Source organism: Schistocerca gregaria, chromosome 3, assembly GCF_023897955.1.
Source record: "Schistocerca gregaria isolate iqSchGreg1 chromosome 3, iqSchGreg1.2, whole genome shotgun sequence".
Classification (NCBI taxonomy): domain Eukaryota; kingdom Metazoa; phylum Arthropoda; class Insecta; order Orthoptera; family Acrididae; genus Schistocerca; species Schistocerca gregaria.
This window is the reverse complement of record NC_064922.1, coordinates 516,362,841-516,379,805: the sequence shown is the minus strand read 5'-3', so window position 1 is coordinate 516,379,805 and position 16,965 is coordinate 516,362,841. Positions and strand designations below refer to the sequence as shown.

Genomic DNA, 16,965 nt, shown 5'->3' with positions numbered 1-16,965 from the left:
TCAATGTTTTTGGAAATGCAGCACACTATGGAAGTGAAACGGGGGATGAGAAGGTTTATGAAATTATTATGGAAGCATTTTCAAAGCTAAATCTATGAAAATTTGTTTATGCCTTATCTGTTAGGAATTTAAAAAATATTTGTTTCACTATTTTTGGAACTTCTATCCCTAAGGGTATGAAAATTTTAGTAAAATATTTTGTTATATTTAAAAAATATTAAGCTAAATCTATGAAATTGGTATTTCATTTCTCAGGTAGATATAAAGATTTGTTTGTTAGGGGATGAAAATTTCTGTCGCCATAAGAACTCAAGGCATCGTTAACAAAAACCATGGACTCCAGCTACCAGAACCACTTTTTGGTCAGAAGTACTTTCAGAAAATACCACCATAATTTGGCCTTAGTTAGTGTGAAAAGTTTAGATATTGCAATTTATAAACAACATAAAATTTCCATTATGGAGATATGAGAAATCTATGCAAGCGAAGCAAAGAGCGCCAAGCTAGTATGTAATATTTGAGGAAATCTCTCACTCTGAGTAGACAGCATGTCGAGCTATCATCTGGGCTCCAATAAATTTGTTAACAATAAAATCCATATTATTGGTTCTATTTAATTTTCCTTCCAATGAGTTTCTTTATTCTTTCCAATTACTGAAGTGTAAACCAAAGATGTTAACAACTCTTGCGGAAAATTTGCGTAATACATTGTCGAATGTCAATACATTTTCAAGCTCTGGTATCTTACGAAGCTATACTTATCTTACAGTACACTGTCACCTTTGTACAATAAATCAGTCTTCAAAATATCATCACTTTACCATGCTGGTAAACTGTAACTCCTACATCACAAATAGTTGCTTCCTGCAAATAAAATTAAAAGAAAATTACATTTGTCATCTAGAAATTAAGAAAGACAAAATTAGTTTCTAATTGGTAAATTACCATGAAAGATCTATTATGTTTCACTGTTACAGAGTTTGGCAGTTTGTTATTTGTGTTCAGCACTAGACTGGTTGCCACAAACTTTTCAATTCCACTAACAGTCATGACAAGATTGTGCATTAAAGACTATACTTGTAATATGTTTCCACAAGCACAAAGTACTGCCTTTCCTTGACAGCACACATTTGTAATTTGTATTACTTTTGATGTTTTGCAAAAATAAGCGCATAAACTTGTATAAAATAAAACTCCACATAGCAAAAAGACATCACCCAATGAAAAACAACATAGCACTTCCCTGTGCACACAAATTTCAAGCTTTTCCAACCCAAGGTTGCTTCATCAGGAAAGAGGGAAAGATGAAAGGATATGGGTTTTAAGGGAGAGGGTAAGGAGTCATTCCAATCCCGGGAGCAGAAAGACTTACCTTAGGGGGAAAAAAGGGACAGGTATACACTCACACACACACACACACACACACACACACACACACACACACACACAAGCACAAGCAGACATTTGTAAAGTTATATACACGGGCAGACATGTAAATGCAAAGAGGTTGGGCAGAGATGTCAGTCGAGGTGGAAGTACAGAGGTAAAGATGTTGTTGAATGACAGGTGAGATATGAGGGGCGGCAACTTGAAATTAGTGCTAATTTCAAGTTGCCGCCCCTCGTACTTCGAGTGTATACCTGTCCTTTTTTTCCCCCTAAGGTAAGTCTTTCTGCTCCCGGTATTGGAATGACTCCTTACCCTCTCCCTTAAAACCCACATCCTCTCGTCTTTCCCTCTCCTTCCCTCTTTCCTGATGAAACAACCCTGAGTTGTGGAAGCTTGAAATTTGTGTGTGTGTTTTGTTTATTGTCTCTATCAACATACCAACGGTTTCGTTTGGTAAGTTACAGCATTCGTGTGTGTGTACTGCCACCTTAAAATGTAGTATTTTTATCGGTGATATGCTTCCAAAAATTTGGACGCAAAAGATTTTTCACACACAACATCAAATATTTTTTCAACAATGTCAGTCATTTTTGTTTTCTCCATCCCTGTATATGTAACCTCTTGGATAATCATTGGTATTACATAGCAACCACAAAAATTCATAGTGCACATATTTTTGAGTAGGTCATCTTCATCATGTACAGTGAAATTCTGTGTCTCATTACGAGGATTATGTCAAAATATTGTACTTAAAAATGATCAACCCCATAGATTCTATCATGGAAGCATAAATTACCAATAGAAGTACAGGTGTAGGACAAAATAAAGTAAAACACCTGTCATACCCCTTTCTACCTTATGGTGTTTAAGCATATCAAGCAGTGGTGAAGAATGTGCGTACATTAGTCCATAACTAACACTGATAAAACTTAGTTGTAACGAATCTTTTGGATTCTATGAGAGGCAGGATTGTTGGGAACCACCTTAATGAAAACTACCACCGTTAGTTTGTGTTGAGAGGAGCACCATGTCAACTGTAACAAAAGCCTAGATTGGAGAAATCATAATCAACCCCATAGATTCAATTGTCTGCCAAGCGTAAGGGTCCGGAAGGGCTTCGATGCAGATTGTGTGCGGAATCTGCCTGTTGTCCTTCATCCATTATTCAAAGAATATCACGTGAGGAAAAGTGAAGCTGAGTCACACACAGTGCTTTCTAAATCCATGGTGATTTACAGACAAAACCTCTTCTGTCTCAAGGAATTTTATTATATTTGAACTGAGAATATGCCCAGGAATTTTGCGGCAAACCAAACCAGCAGGCTGGTCTACAATTTTCCCATTACAGCTTACATCCTTCATTTTTTGTACTACAATAGTTGTGAAGTCCTATAAAAACCCTGAAAAGTGACTGTCAGCTGGTAAAGTTACAATAGGCCCACCAAGCCAGCAGTGGATAATCTCTTTGCTTTCAATAATCAAGTAAGCCTCAGACTAAATCAAATACAAGGGAAAAACTAAATGCTTGAATACTGTTCACTCGCTAATAAGTATTTTCCATCTCTCTTTTTGTTAGGTCTTTCAGACACAGTTGCAGAATTAGAAGCATATTTATATTTAGCTTTTTTCATGTACAGTATTGTGTTTTAAATAATTTTTTGTCCTCTTTCCTGTACAGTTAATAATGGTTAGTAACTTTCTTGTGTGGTAAGTTATGAAACAGGTTATGGCAGGTTACATGTTTTGCATTCGTAACTTGCTTCTTATTACATTTTGTATCAAACTAATTGTGCACCTATGCATTAGTACATGCTTCTTACAAAAACAACTGATGTGTGGTTCCCAATAAATAGTATAAGAGTCTCATAACTTTAGCTTCTTTATAAGCTGCTTTTTTTCACGCAAGTTCCAACAAGTTCTGTTACCATAGTTAAAAGGAACTTAACTATTTCACTTTGTTATGCTCGGTGATGAGTATGAGAAATTAAAACGCACAGGTTCAGAATGTGGAAAGAAAATTTTCTGTATCATCCTAAAATACTACACACAGATCTGACACAGCTCAGCTGTATGCCATTAATTTTCTTTAAACGGTCTTTCTGCCAGTTCCTTCTATCTCAAGCTTATCTCAGGAGCTGCAGGCTGGCATCACCCACACTTCTCATGTCCCATGGCTTTGCTGTCAAAAGCACATCAGTTTATTTCACCCATTACAACAGATAGTACTGCATGCAATGGTTCCACAGTTTTGAAGCCAGGGAAATTGCGTTTTTGTAAGTGTAAATTCATTCAGTGTGTAGGGCAATAGTTGCTCACTGAACAGCCCTCTACATAGCTCAGTAACACATTGGCATCATTGGGTGACCAATCAGGAGGGTAGCTAGTTGTATATCTAGAACTTTCTGCTTCTGTAGTTCACTTCTTCAGTTAGTCTTGCTACGATGAGTGCGGATACAAGAAAAGCTGGCTGCAAATCACGAACAGCTGAATGTCCTTTTGGCTGCCGTCGGTCACCTCCAGGTTGCTGCATTTGGATGCAGCAGTAGCAGAGAATGAGAGACATTGCATGTGACACCTCAGTTGTCGCTTGTTTAGCCCACAGGCTCTGCTTCCAAGGCACCTCCTAATGCACCCGATGCAATGGATCCACCTCACAGCAGAGTGAATGACGGGTGGAAAATGTTATGCTCATTATGGAGCCCTTTATGCATATGGCACAGAGGGCTGAGAATAAAGCCAATGTGCACTCCCGGGTGGCCTTGCCTATGGCTATCAAGTGTGCAGGGTGCAGTCGCCTGCATGTTGTGGCTCCTGTTGGCACCAATGATGCCTGTCGCACGGGTTCTCAGGTAATCCTCCGTTTTTACAGGTGGCTAGCGGAGCTCGGGAAGACCTGGCCTCATGCGCGGGGTGCAAGCAGACCTCGCAATTTGCAGCGTTGTTCCCAGGGTTGATTGGGGTCCTTTGGTTAGAAGCTGAGTGGAGGGTCTCAGCCAAAGGCTTTGTCAACTTTGTGATGGTCTTGGTTAGAGATTTCTAGACCTGCACTATTGAATGGGATTTGTAGGACTCCTCTTGATAGGCCAGGGGTGCACTGCACAAAGGAAGCAGCTACCCAGGTAGCAGAGTAATTGTGGAGTGAAAATGACTTTTTTTTTTAGACTAGGCACTAGTTTGAAGTGCTCTGATGAACACTCATCAATTGATATGCAGCAAGGGAAGTCAAACTGCATTCAGAAGAAAGGCACTTCGACTGTCACACTTTTATCAGTGAACTGTCGAAGTATTCATAATAAAGTTCCAGGAAAGTTCTTGGTCTCAAATTATTCTTGGGACAGAGAGCTGGCTAAAACTCGAAGTGGAAAGGTCTGAGGTATTTAGCAAGTCATGGAATGTATATCGGAAAGACAGATTATAGGCCATAGAAGAAGGAATGTTCATAGCAGTTGACAAAAATATTGTCTCTGTTAAGGTCAAAATTGAGTGTGACAGTGAAGTCATCTGGCTGCGTATAACAGGGGCAGGTGAATTCAAGCTAATTCTTGTATGTTTTTACCAGCCACCCAATTCTGCTGTGACAGTTGTAGAGTCATTCAAAGAAACCCTACGGTCAACACCGCATATATGGATTTCACTACAGGGGTGTTCAGACAGACAGGCGAAATACTTTTGGACACGTTATGAAAATTATCTTGAGCAGCTGGTTCAGCAGATATGCAATGAAAATGTCTTGGACTTTGTTGTTACATATAGGTCAGACCTTATTAACAGTGTCAGTATAGAAATGGAGATTAACGATCATGATGTCATAGCAACTATGATAAAAAAAAGTTAATAAGTCAGTCAAGAAGGCTAGCAGAGGAGCAGTTATTAGTGTCGCACTTAGGGTACTCTCATCACTTAGTTCCAGTAAGATGGATGTAGAGGAATTATAGGCAAAGTTCAAGCAGATTGTAAATTGTGGTCTGGAGAGCTATGTGCTAGTAAGTGGATAAAGGATGGAAGAGAGCCACCATGGTTTAATAACAATATCTGGTGGATGCTGAGGAGGCAGATGCTGTTTCAATCTCAGTTCAAAAGAGAATCACAAGCAATGACAAGTGAAGGTTACTAGAGAAATGATGACAAGCAAAGGTTAGTAGAGATTTGTTTGTGAAAAAATCAGTGTGTGAAGCATACGACAATAACCACCGTCACTCCATAGCAAAAGATCTGGCAGAGGAAAGCCACAAAAATTCTTGTCTTAAGTAAAATCGCTAAGCAGGTCTAAGGCTTCCATTTATTCCCTTATTGATCAGTGTGGTGTGGCAGTTGAAGATAGCAAAACTAAAGCTGAAGTTTTAAATTTCGTGTTCAAGAAATCGCTCACACAGGAGAATCTTACAAACATACTGCCATCGGACAGACTCCCATACGGACGACTTAGTAATAAGCATACCTGGCATAGAGAAACAAGAGAAAGATTTAAAAGCAAAGCTTGCTTGCATTTACTGTGAATCTCTTGCCCAGGACAAAGTCACAAGCAACTGGAAAAAAGTGCAGTTAACTCCCGTACAGAAAATATCCCTAACTTCTGTTTGCTGGCAGAATCCTTGAACATATTCTCAGTTCGAATTAAATAAACTTTCTTGAGACTGAGAAGCTTATATCCATATATCAGCACAGTTTCAGAAAGCATCGCTCAGGCGAAACTCAGTTAGCCCTTTTCTCACATGATATATTGAGAACTGTGGATGAAGGGCAACAGGCAAATTCCATATTTCTAGATTTCCAGACAACGTTTGACACTGCTGGCTGTTAACAGAGGTACGGTCATATGGAATAAGTTCACAGATATGTAAGTGGCTCAATGAGTTCTCAAATAATAGAACCCACTATGTTGTCCTCGATAGCCAGTGTTCATCAGAGACAAGGATATCATCAGGAGTGCCCCAAGAAGTATGACAGGACCGCTGTTGTTCTCTATATACATAAATGATTTGGCAGACCTGGTGGGCAGCAATATGCAGTTGTTTGCTGATGATGCCGTGGTGAACAGTAAGCTGTCGAAGTTGAGTGACAGTAGGAAGATACAAGACGACTTGGAAAAAATTTCCAGTTGGTGTGATGAGTGACAGCTAGCCCTAAATTTGGAAAAATGAAAGTTAATACAGAGTAAGCAGGAAGATTAAATGAGTACTGTTCGAATACAGCATTACTAGTGTCCTGCTTGACACAGTCAAGTCATGTAAATATCTGGGCATAACGTTGCAAAGCAATATGAGATGGAATGAGCATGTGGGACCTGTGTTAGGGAAGGTGAATGGTCAGCTTCATTGGGAGAATTTTAGGAAACAGAGGTTCATCTGTAAAGGAGACCGCATATAGGATGCTGGTGTGACCTAGAGTACTGCTCAAGTGTTTGGGATCCCTACCAGGTTGGATTGAAAGAAGACATCAAAGCAATTCAAAGGTGGGCTGCTAGTTTTGTTACGGGCAGGTTCTAACAACACATAAGTGTTAATGGAGATGCTTTGGGAATCTCTGGAGGGAAGGTGAGGTTCTTTTTGAGAAAATTTAGGGAAGCAGCATTTGAAGCTGACTGACGAACATTGCTACTTCTGCCAACATAAACTGTGCATAAGGACAATGAGAATACAAGAAATTAGGGAGGCATGTGGACAGCTGTTTTTGCCTCACTGTGAGTAAAAAAGGAAAGGAAATGACAATTAGTGTTACAGGGTACCCTCCCCACACACCTTACGGTGGCTTGCAGAGCAACTGTATAGGTATTTTCGTAGAAAACTGGAATGTTCAAAAATACAACTCATAACCAATTTTTTCTAACTTTCTGCTTGAGCTGCAGGAAGACAAATGCCAATGATGCAGTCAAGTTGGTTGAATCTTAAATATTGCCATTTCATGATCAAGAAGTGACACTTTTCAATTTGTCTTCACACACACGCACACATTGTGGTGGCACTGCAATTTGACTGGAGAGACAGGCTGTGTCAGCTGAGATAAGCAATGGGGTTGTGTGGGTGGGGGATGTGGCAGAGAGCAGGAGGGAGGGTTAGGCAGCAGGGGCACAGGATAGGAATGTTGTGGTGAGCTCATTCTGTCTGCTGTAAGAGTGGAGTTGTGTGCCATACATATTTTTACGGATGAATGAGTTGAGAGGGGGAGAGAGAACATAGGAATTTCCGCACACCATTTTACATTGGCATGACCTTCAAAGAGCTGGTCACCCATATGAATGGCCACTGCTAAACTGTGGGCAAGAGCAAAGTTGACCACACCAGCAGGGCACACTGCTGAGCACAACATGCTCAGTTTCAATGCCACTTCACAAATTGTGCCATTAGGTTTCTCCCAACATCAGCGTTTCTGAATCGGATGGGAAAAGTACTAGCAATACATCCTTCTATCTCATAATTCTCCTGCCCTCAATCTCCACTAGCACTGCTCCACACTCACCTTTGCCGTTGCCCCATAACCATAGTTTCACACATCCTGCATTCACACCCTCCTTCCCGCAATATTGCTCTTCCTCTGTTCTATCTACCCCTCCCAATCCATTCCTTCATGAAGCAAGCTCCACACAATTTGTCCTGCTAACAGCCAGGACAATCTCAGCTATCACATTCCTATCCCATGTGCCTGTTGCCTGTCCCTCCCATTTGTCGCTCACTTTTCCCCTAAACAGCCTTCCTACGTCCAGAATGCTCTCTTTCCTCTTCCACTCCACCCAACATTACCTCCCACTCTAGTTGAGATCCAGTGCTGAAACAAAGTAGAAGCATGAGCAAAGATTCCTCCAAAAATTAGCAACAATTTGAGTCTTGTTTATGTGCCCATTAACAACTCAGCACCTTAATTGTTAATCAAGCTGTTATGTTTTACGTCTTAAATTATTTATACACCATCAACTAAACCTGATTTAGGACATATAGAGATTTTTTCCCTTTGCAAACATGATGACTTGTTATTTTCTCACCAAAAGTTAAATGTGCTAAATATGCAGAGACATGAAGAGAACAACATTTTAGAATAGACAGAAATAAAAAGAAGTCGAAAACATCAACCAGAGACCTGAAAGACAAACATTCACAAATATTCCAACTAAACAACTAGAACTTAAGATCTACTGGCTGAAGAGAACATAAATATGATTGTTTGTGTAAGACTTAAGTAACACACACTTAAATGTGCCCACAGAGGAATTCTCAAAAAACTGTCAACATCAGGTTTTGACATCATGCCCATTAACATGCTGCATGTAAGTAGTCAAAGAGATACATTACTGTGTTGCTTGAGGTTTTCCTGATGGACTAGTTATAGAAATAGTTGTTGGAAGTCGTCACAAAGTTCCCACAATATTTCATCAGAATAACTGACCAACATCTTGAGAAGTAGCGGCTCTGGTCTCATAAACTAACAAATCGGCTAGGAGGGCGGTGTGCAGACCGCATGCCCCTCCATATCCACATCCAGTATGCCTGTGTACTGATGATGACGTGGTGGCCTGTCGGTACTGTTGGGACTTCATGACCTGCTCAGGCGGAGTTTAGTTTTTTAATTGACCAACATCTGTTGTGGTGAACACCGTGCTGAAACCACCTGTTTATGACAGTCTGAGTTGGAAATACGTAGGCATAAAGGCACTAAATACAGGGGCCAAATAGTGAAGATTTCTTGCCTGGTAGTGAAGAGGGCAGCTACGCTACCTGTCAGACAATTAACCAGAAGCTTTAGTTCACATTCATACTGTGCACTGCTGTTACCACTCCAGCACCCTCTGTTGGGAGCCGTATGCTGATATATGCGTCTGTACTGGTGAGTGACCATCTTCACTGCTGTCCATATAGCTATGTTGCCACCAAGGTTTCATCCTCATATGACCAATAGTTCCCCCTCTGTGCTCACTGTCTTTAAAGTTGCCAGCACTGGGATCCCGTACTATGCGAAGCTGGAAATCCTGTGTGTGATCACCAGATTTGGCAAGCTGCGTATTTCCACAACTTCCTCAATTATTATGTTTTGGTATAAAAACATCAGTGAGAGAGTTTTGGTAGTTTTGTAGTCATAGTTTATCAGATAAGCTGTCTGAATCTGACATTCCTCATGCTCTGTTAACCAACATACTAAGTGTGACACTTCGTTGCAAAGGATGGTGACAGCTTTTGACCTGTAATTGTAAGTCTGTGAGTGTAGGTTTATGGAACACAGTGTGACCCAAGATGCCATAATCTTTTCTTCACACCAATATGTCCTTGAACTGTAGTTTGCCATTTTTCTCCATCTCCACTGTAAATGAGAGACTTTAGATGATGTAGGGATGCATCCAGCAATGAAATGCTGTGGGGCCAGATTACAAAGGTGTCAACCACATATCACCAAATGAATGTATGTTTTAAATCTGCCGAATGGAGAGAATTTTTTCCTCGAAATCTCCCATAAAAAGATAGGCACAGCAGGTGACTGCGAAGGCCGTCAGTCCATTAAAAGTATTAATCATTGAATAAAAAACAGGTTGAGATGAGCACAAGCTTGAATACATCACCACGTTCCTCATCCAGCCTCTCGCCAATGAGCTACAGTTACTCCTACACTGGCACCTGAGAGAAAAGTGAGACCACATCAAAACTTGTGAGTATATCTGATGGCACAGGATATAAGTTATTGTGCCATCAAAAGAAGGGGTTCGAGTTAAGATGGGCAAGTGGTGCTCACATTTCTCTGCCAAAGGGCTCGGATGCGCTGCCAGACGTTTTCTCAAGTTGTGTGTTGGTGTCCAAAAATCACTAGTAATTAGTTGAAGTGGCATGCTATCCTTATTAAGCTTAGGCAATTTGTACAGTCTGGGAGGAATGGGTGCCTGTTTATGAAGTCTCTTGGTGCCAACATCAGAAAGTGTGCTGTTTCTGTGGAGCTCTAAAGTTCTTCACCATATATGGCCTGTAGGCTCCTTACTTAGTGTGTGATAATGCAGAGTGGCCCAGAAGCTGGCTCATCTAGCATAAGTAGGGGATCACAGTTGTGTTACCTTTATCCACCAATAGACTCACAATGTCAGCTGAGAACTTATACTTGGACCATCAGATATATGAGGGTTGAATGAAAAGTAATGCCTCCACCTTCATTAATTGGGTTTGGATGGGAATATTGTAATAAATGCATAAATAATCCTTAGAATGTTATCTTTAGTTACCAATATTCACTTTTCCACATAATCACCAGCCAATTGGATACATTTCTGCCAACGATAAACAAGTTTTCTGAAGCCATCACAGAAGAAGTCTACACTCTCTTTCTGCAACCGCAGTCTCACAGTTCTCTCAATGTCTTCTTCAAAAGCGTAATGGTGTCTCCACAGATTGTCTTTCATTTCTGGGAACAGATGGAAATCAGACGATCAATCTGTCAACATTTTGCTTGTGAAACTCAGTGATTGCTGTCACAGGACGTCCAACTCTTTGTTTGTCATGCAGGTCAGAGTGTGTTCCCACCTCAACATCTTTAAAGCTACTCACCCAATGACGCACAGTACTCACATTAACACAATCACCATAAACTGCTTTCATTTTCAGATTAATCTCCTTTGAGGTGACACCTTCTGCTGTCAAGAATTCAGTGACTGCACATTGCTTTAATCACATTGACCAACAATCTGCGCAGGGTTCCATACTTTACACTGTAACAACACAACTGTCCAATGCTAAGGCTTCCCGCCAACTGGAGCTGTAGAGAAGAGGCTACGGAACAATCCAGTAGTTGCCGCATACCAATGCTGCCAATTGTTGCAAAGTTACAAAGGTGGAGGCATTACTTTTCAGTCAACCATCGTACTTGAGAGTTTCAACACGGTCTAATTTTTCATTTTTGTGCCACTGCCACTGGAAAGGAAACTTGTTGATTTGTTTCAAGTGCATGCTTACCTCAACCTATTATTTATTCAGTGACTAATACTTTGGACAGACTGTTGTTGCAATGGTTACTCCCTTGTCATCCATTTTTATGGGCTATTTCAAGGAGAGAGTACTCCAGTGTTATAATGTGGGTGCTTTTGGTGATATATGGGTGACATATATTCAGTCTGACCCCATGGCATTGCATTGCTTGATATTTCTACAACAACTAATTCTCTTCATTTTAATATTAAGTTTACAATGGAGAACTACTGTTCCTGGACACGTTGGTGCGGAGAAAGTATGATGTCACCACAAGCCACACTGTTTTCCATAAACCTACACACACAAACATACTTACAGGTCACCACCTATCATCATCCTTCAACATGAAGTGGCATGCTTAGAACGTTGGTCCACACAGCAAGAGGCATATTGGATTCAGACAACTTAAGAGTATTCCTACTGGGAGTTTCACTACACCTTACACACTGACACATGTGGAGGAAAGTGAAGAACAAAGAGGAATTGTCGCCTTGTGATATGTCAGTGGTGTAAAAAAAAAATGGCTCTGAGCACTATGAGACTTAACATCTGAGGTCATCAGTCCCCTAGAACATAGAACTACTTAAACCTAATTAACCTAAGGAAGATACACACATCCATGCCCTAGGCAGGATTCGAACCTGCAACCGTAGCTGTCACCCGGTTCCAGAATGAAGCGCCTAGAACTGCTCGGCCACTCCGGCCGGCTCAGTGGTGTATCTTTGAAATAGGAAGACTGCTGAAGAAATAGTAAGTTAAATGCACCATCCATCTACCATTCAGCTCTTCTAGGCTCAATGAAAAAATCTTGGTTTAAGGAGGCCTGCTCACTTTAAGATTCCTTGTATCTGCAGGAAATCATACAGTGCACAAATGTTTCACACCACAGAAGACAGGTGTATTGAACATCAACAACAATCTCATCTGGACCAGCCAGAGAACTCTGCAGAGACTGCACATTATCTCAGTATGGGGCACAATATGGACTACAAAAATACCATAACTCTCTCAGTGATGTCTTCATAGTAGGACAACATATTTAGACAAGTGGTGGAATTTACTGCTCAACAGATCTCCTGAACAGACACAGGATCCCAACTTAGCACAGCATGGGATCCAATGCTAGCAATGTTATTAAAGTCACAGGAAATGATTGGTTATACAAGGGATGAAGCTTAGTTGAGGACATAGTTATTTGTGACAATGGCAAGGATGATCACATACCAGCTTAGATGTGCATGTCAGCATGTGGCTCATGACAAAGGGTGCTGGAATGGCCAACAGTAGTGCATAGTACGAATGATAGCACTTGCACTGAAGCTCTTTGTTCATTGTCCAACAGGTGGCATAGCTGTCCTTCCCACTACTGATCAAGAAATCTTCATTATAAGCCATCAAATATTGTGCCTTCACATCTGCATGTTTTCTGCTTCAACTGACATAAATACTAGGCTTCATTCATTGTTCAGCAGTGTGCTCATCACACCTGAAGATGTCCATCAACTTGAACCATTTCTACAAGATCTGTAACTGTTTAATTGTGCTTTTTGTGACGAAATAATGGAAACAGTAACAACATTAAAAAGATGTAGAAAAAGCAGATGCCAGTCTGAGATTCATTGGAAGAATGTAATTTATCCACAAAAGAAAAATTACACTGAAAATACTTGGAAAATGGTATTTAAAATTTTAAGAAAAATTCCAGACCTAAAACTTGTAGACAAATAATGCTGGCTCAAAGAAAATCTAACAGTACACAAGTACCTGCAGTGACATTAGAAAATGCAGGCTAATATTCTATGGAGGCATTAAAAGAATGACCCCATTTACATCTACATCTACATGACTACTTTGCAATCACAAATAAGTGCTTGGCAGACAGTTCATCAAACTACTTCAAGCTATTTCTCTCCATTCCACTCTCTAACAGCAAGCAGGAGAAAAAAAACACATCTTTTGCTGTCAGCTCTGATTTCTCTTATTTTATTGCAATGATCATTTCTCCCTGTGTATGGGGGCACCAACAAAATATTTTTGCATTCAGTGGGGAAAGCTGGGGATTGAAATTTTGTGAAAAGATCTCACCATAACAAAAAATGCAATTGCTTTAATAATTGCCGCCCCAGCTTGTGTATCATATCTGTGACACTGTCTCCCCTATTTTGTGATACTACAAAGTAAGCTGACCTTTTTTGAACTTTTTTGATGCCCTCCATCAATCCTATCTGATGTGGATCCCACATCGCACAGCAACACTCCAAAGGACGATACACAGACTCACAAAACAAACATTTGCATTCTTTGACAACAGAGTAAAGCCAAAACAAAAACAATGAAGACAATTAAATGGATAGGCAAGCTCAAGCTTATCTGAGATTGGCAGGAATTATGTCACTGATGTCCAAAATTCTCAAATCTCCAGGTCCAAAATTCACGCACATCCAGATCCAAAATTCATAGATAGAAAGCTGACCAACATGAAAACGGAAGACTGGAACAACATAATCTGAAGAGAGAGAGCTCGCAGGATGAGGATGAAAGAAATATAGGCACAAAGAAAGGCAAATGCCCATTTCTAAGAACTCTGCATAATCCTAATGGGCTTATTCCCAAACAATGATAATAACAATAATGGTGGTGGTGGTGGTGATGATAATAATAATAATAATAATAATAATAATAATAATAATAATAATAATGACAAACTAGGTAACTGAACAAACTGACTTCAGGAATTAACACTTTGATGATTTGCTTAAAGATAAATATATTCAGGTTTTTGCAATTACAGATCACCCTTTTACTTCTCCCCCCCCCCCCCCCCCCCCCTTTGTTTCAATAACTCTATCATAAGTTTTAGTTTTGTACATAGACCATACTTACGCTTAATGTAAATTTTTGAGATCACACTCAGAGTCAGAATCTGGAATACATTAATACACTCTTCAGGAAAACAGTGGTGGCACATTGGTCATGGTGCAAGTTTTTTCTGCCATCCATAGGCTTGAGGATCACTGTCAGTGGTGATATCAATACAGAACTTTCATCTGGAGTGTATCCAATACAATTATATCAGACATGTGGACACTGAGCAAGTAATTCATTGGTCATGACGCTTATCAAAAATCACAGTTGTCCCTACAGAAATTTTAGTGTTCACACAAGACATCTCCATTCAACTACCATTGATGTACAGTGCCATGGAGATCATGACATTGTACCTTGCCAGCACCAAGAAAGCAAAGATATCTAGCTGACACCACTGCAGACAATGACACCATGATGACCACAATATTTATAGATATCTGCGCCTCAGTTCAGGTTTAGAATGGCACACAACAACTAATACAGACATGAATCTTCCTGGCAGATTAAAACTATATGCTGGGCTGGGACCATTGCCTTTTGCAGACAACTACTCTACCAATTGAGGTACCTGAATGCAACTCATGACCTGCCATCACAGCTTAACTCCCACTGGCACCTCATCATCTACCTTCCAAACTTCACAGAATTTCTCCTGCGTAACTTGCGAGACTTGCACTCCTGTGGACTGACAGATTCCACAGTGCTTTTCCAGGGCAACATCTGGGACGCTAATTACTGGATGTGGACTTTGAAAACTTAGAATGTAAAGTTTTCAGCTATGACAGAAGGGTTGGTACTAATTTCGCCCATGAAGATACACATGACTACTGTAGAGAGCTACCGTATTGGCCACAAATGAGGCAAAGTTAAACTTATATTTGCGCAGACATTGGAAGTTTCATATCAGCACACATCCCGCTTCAGAGTGAAAATTCATTCTGTAAACAATGCTCCCAGGGTCTGGTTAAGTCATGTCTCTGTAATATTCTTTCTTCCTTGAGGGCTAGTCCCACATGTCACAAAGGAGAATTTCTATGGAGTTTGGAAGGTAAGAGATGCGGTACTGGTGGAACTAAAGCTATGAGGGCAGGTTACAAGTCATGCTTGGGTAGCTCAGTTGATAGAGCACTTGTCCATTAAAATCACAGGTCCTGTAATAATCTTTATTACATCTTTGTAACTGTGAATCATTGGTTATCGTAAGACAATGCACCCGTAAACCAATGCAGTATATGCTCTAACGAAATCATGAAAGCCACCTGGTGATGAATTGTATAAATTCAAAACTGGTGATGGTATTTTTTCAATAAAGTAACCTAAAAGCAATTTGTGGCTGGTTGCTGTACACGATCAACAATTTATTTATAGTACCAGCTGACAATAAATTCATACACTCAATTGATGAGTTCTCAAATTTGAGCCAGCTGAAAACAATAAACGGGATGGACAGCAATAGAAATAAACTAAAGAAAAAACTAAACTCTACCTGAACAGGCCATGAAGGCCCAACAGTACCAGCTGGCCGCCATGACATCATCAGCCCACAGGTGTCACTGGATGCTAATATGGAGGGGCATGTGATCAGCAGACTGCTCTCCCAGCCATATGGCAGTTTACAAGACCGGACCCACTGCTTCTCCATCAAGGAGCTCCTCAGTTTGCCTCACAAGGGCTGAGTGCACCACCACTTGCCAACAGCACTTGGCAGACTGGATGGTCACCAATCGAAATGCTAGCACAGCCTGACAGTGCTTAACTTTGGTGATCTGAGGAGCACCAGTGTTACTGCTACGGTAAGGCCATTGGCAAAGGAAAAATAGATGAGTAAAAATGGAGTGCTGTTGGTTAACTAAATAAAGTTTTCACAGCTAAGCTTCTCTTGTGTCTGAAAAAAAATTTTATGATCAATGTGTATTATACTGGTTTTGAGATATAATAGTGGAGCATGAACTTTCAATGCAAAATGTATTCAAAAACTGAGGGCTGCTCAATGAGCAATTGAGATCTTTGTGATGATGTGTTTACTAAGAAGACAGGAAACAACATAAATGGAATGGCATCAAACTGAAGTGGAAGACCTAATTATGATTGTAATGAAAATGAAACAGAGATGGGCAGGACTCACTGCTAGACAAATGGATGTTAGACAGATTGAGGAACTACTTTGCTGGATTCAAAGAGATGAGAAAAGCTTAAGAAGATAGCATAATGGAAGACTGATACAAGAGAAAGTTGAATTTTGGAAAATGTGGAAATGACATAAGAAAATAAACAGTAGCAACACTGATGTGTATAGCTGAAGCCATGTTCGGCAAATGCTTTTACCTAGCAAAATGGCTGGTGGTGGTGATGAAGATATTTGTGGAATTTTGGTTTATTCATCTCGTAGCGTACATTTGCAATCCATATGCGTACAGCTGCAATGATTTTTACACCAATAAATAATAATGACACTACAGAGATATTTCTATGAACTGTATAATTTACAAGGATAGTTCAAGTATAAATGGGACTTAATTTAAAACAAAATATTCATTGAAAAATAAAAGGCAAATATAATTTATTTTTCTCCGGTTTCTTGCTTTAGAAATACATTTTTCCTATCCCAGCTTCACAGAACAAAGCTGCTCATGCCAGGAGCCAATTGCACACGAATCCCTCCACGCCTTCATCATCTCCAAATTGTTGCCCTCCTCAAGCTTCTTTAAGTGGCCTAAACAAAGGAAACTTTGAGGTTGATAGGTCTGGGCTATAGGAAGGCTGCTAAATGGGGTCC

The 16,965-nt window shown here is 40.2% G+C and overlaps 1 protein-coding gene across 1 annotated transcript in view; it reads right to left on the bottom strand.

Moving 5' to 3' along the window:
- Positions 1 to 594: 594 nt before the first annotated feature.
- The window catches only part of LOC126356175 (hexosaminidase D-like), a 109,324-nt gene continuing 92,953 nt past the window's right edge, over positions 595 to 16,965 (bottom strand). The window contains exon 7 of the mRNA XM_050006937.1: positions 595 to 864. Coding sequence (XP_049862894.1) covers positions 848 to 864 — 17 coding nt within the window. The 3' untranslated portion in view covers positions 595 to 847. The remainder of the gene's footprint in view (positions 865 to 16,965) is intronic.